Genomic DNA, 6,629 nt, shown 5'->3' on the forward strand with positions numbered 1-6,629 from the left:
CCAGCAGTGGTAAAAAGGAAAACTTGTAATTTACTTGACAAACAGTTAGGTTCCTACCTTTCCAAAAATCAAATCAAATCTTGGGAATAACATTCATTTTGGAGAAAATTGGATTGAATTGAGTTGAGACAACAATTCACAACTTGAATTCTAGTAAAATTTGGCGGGGAGGTTTGGTAGAAAGTGATCTTCCTGCGGGATTTGAACATTTTGTAGCAAACATGTGAGAACTACACCTTCTAAGTTATTTAGTATTCTTTTAAAAGACATACCATCCGTTGTTTCTTCGCAGGTCTTTTTGGATATGTTCTTTATATACTAATGATTTATTATTGTCCTTTACTGACCTAAGAATATCTCAACAATAAGTCTTGGAATCAGGTAAATGCTTGGGCTAAGTATATGAATAACCGGTAAAGGGTTCTTTCGAGTATGACAGATGAAGACTATAAAATACTATTCCATTTTCTCTCCTAATATAAAAAGGGGATCACTTCTCTTTCCTCTTTCTCTAGTAACAAATGAGTGGGGATCAAAGGATAGATTAGGAAAGAACATGGAAAAGTGACTCCAATGATTAGTTTTCTTAATATTTGTGAAAACCAAACAAACCTATTTTTTTAGAAAGTAGATAAAAGTAGCAAAATTGGTAAGAAATAGAACTACTAGATCAAGTAAAATGAAAGATCGCAAAACTCGAGATGCAGTAAGAGAGAAATCGATGAACGTTCCATTATTAGAAGAATATATATCACCAGCGACTACACTGCACCTGAATCATCATAATGAAATACGAGATGATTTACCGACTAGAGTTTGGGTTGAATCAAAGAAGTTATGGTATATTGCTGGCCCGGCTATTGTTAGTCGTCTAGCTTCTTATTCTACGTTCGTTATCACCCAAGCTTTTGCTGGTCATTTGGGTAACCTTGAGCTTGCTGGAACTGCTATTTCCATTATGGTTATCGTTGGTTTTAGTTTCGGCTTACTGGTATGTAACACTCTACATCTCTTTTACTTACTTCCCTATACTCTAGGTTTCCAATTAGTATTTCTTTTGTTTTTTATGTCGTTTTTCAGTTGGGAATGGCGAGTGCGTTAGAAACATTATGCGGTCAAGCTTACGGAGCTAAACAATACCATATGCTAGGAATTTACTTGCAGCGTTCATGGGTTGTTTTGAATATCTTTTCAATTTTACTTCTACCACTTTACATATTCACTGATCCAATTCTTAAGTTCTTGGGACAACCAGATGATATAGCTGAGGTATCAGGATTAGTGACAACCTGGTTGATCCCACTTCCTTTTGTCCTTGCCTTGCTATTTCCTTTACAAAGATTTCTTCAGTGCCAACTTAAGACACCTATAGTTGCTTGGGTAAGTTTGGGTGCCCTACTGGTTCATATTTTCCTTAGCTGGTTAGTCATCTTCAAACTTGGTTTTGGTGTTCGTGGAGCTGCTGCTACGTTGAATTTCTCATGGGGGATTATAGTTTTGGGATTGTATTCTTACATTGCTTGTGGTGGTTGTCCTGAAACTTGGACTGGTTTTTCTATAGAAGCCTTTACTGGCCTTTGGGAGTATTTCAAACTCTCTGTGGCTTCTGGCGTCATGTTATGGTATACTGGATATCTTTCTCTTTCTTTGACTTTTTTTCCCTACCGGTAGATTTTTTTGTTGAATTTTGTTTTGGCTAAGTTTGATGGTTCATGGGAATGTACAGCTTGGAGAACTGGTACTACAAAGTACTGGTTTTGATGACTGGGAACTTGGACAATGCCACGGTTGCGGTCTCAGCTCTTACTATCTGGTGTGTATTCTTCCTAGGCTTGTCTTCTAAGTTCTAATTTGGACATGGACAGTAGTTCCAATTGCATGTAAATGCAATGTAACATCTTTTTAGTGTGCGATCTTTGACCTGAAGTCGGTATCATAGTTTGATTTTTAATGATTATATTTGATGGTTCACAGTATGAGTATAAATGCATGGGAGGTGATGATTCCACTTGCTTTTTTCGGAGCAACAAGGTAATTTACCATTTCGAATTTGATGAATTGGCTTCTTTCTAGTAAATAGATATAGCATATTCTGTCCCAAATGCTTCTAATTTGTGTCTCATGCTGCTTATCCATCAGCGTAAGGGTTTCAAACGAGCTTGGAACGGGGAATGGAAAAGCTGCGAAATTTGCTTCCATAGTTTCAGCAACTACATCTTTGATAATAGGGATATTTTTTTGTACCTTGATAATGATTTTTCATGATAAGTTGGCAACCCTTTTCACCACGAGCAATGTCATCCTCCAAGCAGTTGATAGTCTTGCATTACTCTTGGCCTTAGCCATTCTCCTGAACAGCATTCAACCTGTTCTATCAGGTACACATCCATTCTATACCCCCTCTATGCAATGAATTTAACATACAGTTGCTAATGTTACTAGTTAATGTTTTGAACTCAATTTTTCAGGGGTAGCCGTTGGCTCGGGATGGCAAGCTTCCGTAGCTTACATTAACATCGGCTGCTATTATATAATCGGGCTTCCCCTTGGAGCTACCCTTGGATGGATTTTCCATCTTGGTGTTGGAGTATGTATTCCACACTATACTTTCTCTTTACTTGCCCAACTACACCAGTGAATGTTATTGCAAGTCTCATTTTGTGGTTAGCGTTATTCTCTAACGAACATTGAAGTACTGATGAAACTAAACTACGAGAACTTACAGGGTATATGGAGTGGAATGATAGGTGGTACCGCTATTCAAACGCTGATATTGATCATAATCACCATTAGATGTGACTGGGATATGCAGGTAAACTCTCCCTTCAAAATTACCCAATTTCTAGATCCATATCATTCTCTTAATTACTATTTGATCTTACATTTTATCTCTTCTTAAATTTAAGGCTCAAAAGGCGAGCTCGCGGATGATGTCAAATTCATTTGGCAAACCATAAAAGCATCACCTTATACATTGTTACAACTGATGGTAGGCCACTTAGCTACCGCTAAGGTCCATGTAACTGTAATTCCAATAAAAAGATCTTTTCGTAAGCAGCAGCAGCAGCATCATTACATAAATGATTCGTGTGTCGTCTTCTCCCACTTTTTTTTTCTTTTTTATTTCACTAGAATGTAATGAGAATTGTTTTTGATCTTTTATTTCGAAGCTGATACTACAGATGATGCATTTTCCTGATTAATTTATTAGCTTTTTGTTGATAGGGAATATCGATAATTCAGACTGCAAATCTTAATTATTTTTAAAATTAAATTACCGAAAAACTTAAATATATGGTGTAAATTTGTATAGCACCTTAATTCCCTAAAATAAATGAAAAAACGGGAGTCATCTCATTTAATTTCAGACATTGTGGCCAACAAAATCCGTCCGTCCGTCAGTCCGTCCGTCCGTTTTTTTTTTCTTTTTTAATTATTGACAAAAAAATGATATAAAACGGTACCAATCTGCTTCTTCTTATACTAGATCATGACAACGTAAATTTGACGCAACTGTTTTTTAGATTAAAATAACAAAATTGCACTATTGCATCCGTTTTGGCCTTTCAAACCGATTTTGAAACAAACTATACTTAATTTTAGTCGGAAAAGTTGTAGAAGATTGCGAAATTCAAAATGTAGTAGCAATAGTTCATTTGGTCAGTCAATATTGGTAGTTTTAGTGCGCTATTTAAATAGCAATAGTTCATTTTAAAATTTTAGTCGGAACCGTTGTGCAAAATTTTAAAATTGTAACAGTTGCAAAAACTTTGCAAGCCAAAAAAAATAAAATTGGTCAGTCAAAACACAATTTTCCTGTTACAATGTCGATCTCATATTCAACGAAATTCTACTGTTGCTATGAGACGAAAGACTCAAAGCGCATAAACATAAATTGCTGAGAGAGACATTAACAGCCCGTTCGGTTGGGAGAATTGGAATCCTAGGAATCCAATTCCTAGGGAATGCGCCCAAATCTTTGAACCGAACGACACAAATGAACTCTATGTGATTGGGAATTTCAATTCTTAGGAATCCAATTCCCTCCAAAATGATAGATTTCCATTGCATTGGTCCAATGATGCAATGGAATTGGATTGTCGAGTAATAACAAAGGTAATTGAATTACTACAACTGAACATGATTTTTTTGGATTGGAATCAAATTCCTTGGAATTCAATTCCTTGGAATTCAATTCCAAAAATTCGATTACCCCATAATTATATTTCTAGGATTCTGATTCTCCCAACTGAACGAGCTATAGTGTGTATTGAACAATATAAAACATAAAGTCCTGAGAGAGACAATATGTGTTTGTTGAACAAAGAGGTCATTCCTCATGATGTTCTATCCATCAAAAAACCATCGTGTTTTAATATTTCCCCGGCCTAACAAAGATATTGTATCATTAATAGATACAATATTAAACTGAATGATTACAAACAAAATCCGTTGCTAAAAAGTTATATACCTAATTGCAACTACAACTTTGAGCAAAAACACTTTAACACAATTTACTTCTTACGAACACCAATTACTTCCTACAAACACCAATAACTATATACATGATCTAGGTCCGATGAATTCAACATCAAAGTTCGTCGTACGACAAATAGATCAAGAAAAACAACATCAAGCATAAGGTAGAAAAAGGAAAGCTGGAGTATTACAAAGTATAGAATTCCCTTTTTTTGAGGTATAGGACTAGGTACCGACCGACCCCTAATTATCCCAGAACCAAAAGACATACACACAATCCAAGAAAGACAAAAGTGTGGAGGTGTTTGTGGAACAATATCTGAAATCTAGGATCAATTAATTAATAACACAGGCGATACATGTAATATCTGAAATCTTGAGTGGCAAACAATGGAGACGCGCACATTAAGAATCGCAACAAGCCATAGGAATTACATATAGAATCCAATACTATTGAAAGTCGTTGCAAAATTTGTAACAGATATTTGAACCAAATTTGGAATGGCGGATATGTGTCGCAAAGTCCCGTTGCTAAACGTAAACTTAGTGCAGTGCAAGTAGACATATAATCACCATTGTCCTCACAAGCCAAGATATCCGCTGCATATTTCTTTTTGTATTAATCATCATGCAGCAAAAATCCTACCAAATCTTACAATAGTCACTATATGCTACAAATACACAATTATATACTATGATATGACGACGACTTGTTGCATTTTCTTACTTTCTACTCTTTGATGATTTAATTTAATTACGGATATAAATAAATATCAAGAAGCTACACATGTAAAGGCCAATTGATTCATTAAAGATGGTTGAAATTAACATATCGAGTGTCCATATTAGAGTTATTCGTAGATCTCATAAATCCCCTTTTGGATTTCCAACAAACAATATAAAAAGAAAATTGACGTGTCCAATCAAATGAATCACGTAACAAGATGAAACACAGGCTTGTGGAAACAACAAGCCGTACATCTTTTGTCAACAAACATCGACATCTCTTTTAGAACATCCAACAAGTTCTCAAAATTTATGAATTAATTAATCGAAGTTAAAATTCAGGAAGACCTAACTGTAATGCAGCGGGAAAAATAAGTTTAATATTACATATCTAAAAACATAATTTAAGCTTTATTTATTTTGACGGAACCATTTTAAATAATTGACCCCATATAATAAGATTATAACTATCCAATTAATAAAACCAAAATTATTATCCAAATAGGGCACTAACCAGCAATACCTTTTTTTCAAATGTATGACCATATCAATTTAGCTAATAATCAACCATGCCTGAAAATAACTCGTATGATGCATAGTTAACAAACAAAACATATGCTTTTTTACTTAACGTCCCATATATAGTTGACCCCATATATTACAAGATTATCATTGTCTAAATAAGAAAAAAATAAAACTTAATTAACCCTATAAGGTAACAACTACCATCCCTCTCATGGAAATAACCAACTATATGTCTGAATTAAAGATTTTGTTCAAAGTTAGAGTTCAAGAAAGTCTAACTTTGATGTGAAGGTAGAAACATGTGCAATGCAAGTCTAACAAAAAAGAATTTTTTTTTTTTGTTTTTCTGTCCCATATAAGTTTTTCGTCATACTATAAGACTAAGGTTATCGAAATAAAACCAACTTGATTATTCAAATAAGGCAACATCCAACCATCCATACTCTAAAAAGAACAACCATCCCTACTCTTTATGAGTTGAAGTTCAAAATGGTCCAAGTATGATGTGGAAGTAGGACAACGTACAATGCATACCTAACATTAGAGTTATTTGTGGATCTCATAAAAACCCATATCATGCTTCCAAGGAAAAAATAAAAATAATCTGAAGTATTGCATAAAAAAGATGAAACACATGACTGTGATGTGAAGATAAAAACATGTGCAATGCATGCTTAACAAAGAAACACTAGTTTTTTTTTTATTTGACGGTCCCAAATGTAGTTCCCTATTATCAGACTATATATATACAACAAATACCCTGGTATCAAAATAATAAAGTAGACAAACATCCACATCTCTTTTGAAACAACCAATAATATCTTAGAATTTATGAATTAGTTATTCCAAGTTAAAGTTCAGGAAAACCTACATCTGATGTAGCTGTAGAAATATAGGTA

The 6,629-nt window shown here is 34.4% G+C and overlaps 1 protein-coding gene across 1 annotated transcript; it reads left to right on the forward strand.

The window, feature by feature from the left end:
* The first annotated feature begins 695 nt into the window (after positions 1–695).
* On the forward strand, positions 696–3,169 carry LOC113344261 (protein DETOXIFICATION 27-like). Its single transcript, XM_026588269.1, has 8 exons — positions 696–991; positions 1,081–1,622; positions 1,727–1,813; positions 1,975–2,031; positions 2,140–2,378; positions 2,469–2,587; positions 2,726–2,812; positions 2,907–3,169. The coding sequence occupies exons 1-8, from the start codon at positions 722–724 to the stop codon at positions 2,955–2,957; spliced, it is 1,452 nt and encodes a 483-aa protein (XP_026444054.1). The 5' UTR covers positions 696–721; the 3' UTR covers positions 2,958–3,169.
* The last annotated feature ends 3,460 nt before the right edge of the window (positions 3,170–6,629 follow it).

Source organism: Papaver somniferum, unplaced genomic scaffold (genome assembly GCF_003573695.1).
Source record: "Papaver somniferum cultivar HN1 unplaced genomic scaffold, ASM357369v1 unplaced-scaffold_75, whole genome shotgun sequence".
Taxonomy (NCBI): domain Eukaryota; kingdom Viridiplantae; phylum Streptophyta; class Magnoliopsida; order Ranunculales; family Papaveraceae; genus Papaver; species Papaver somniferum.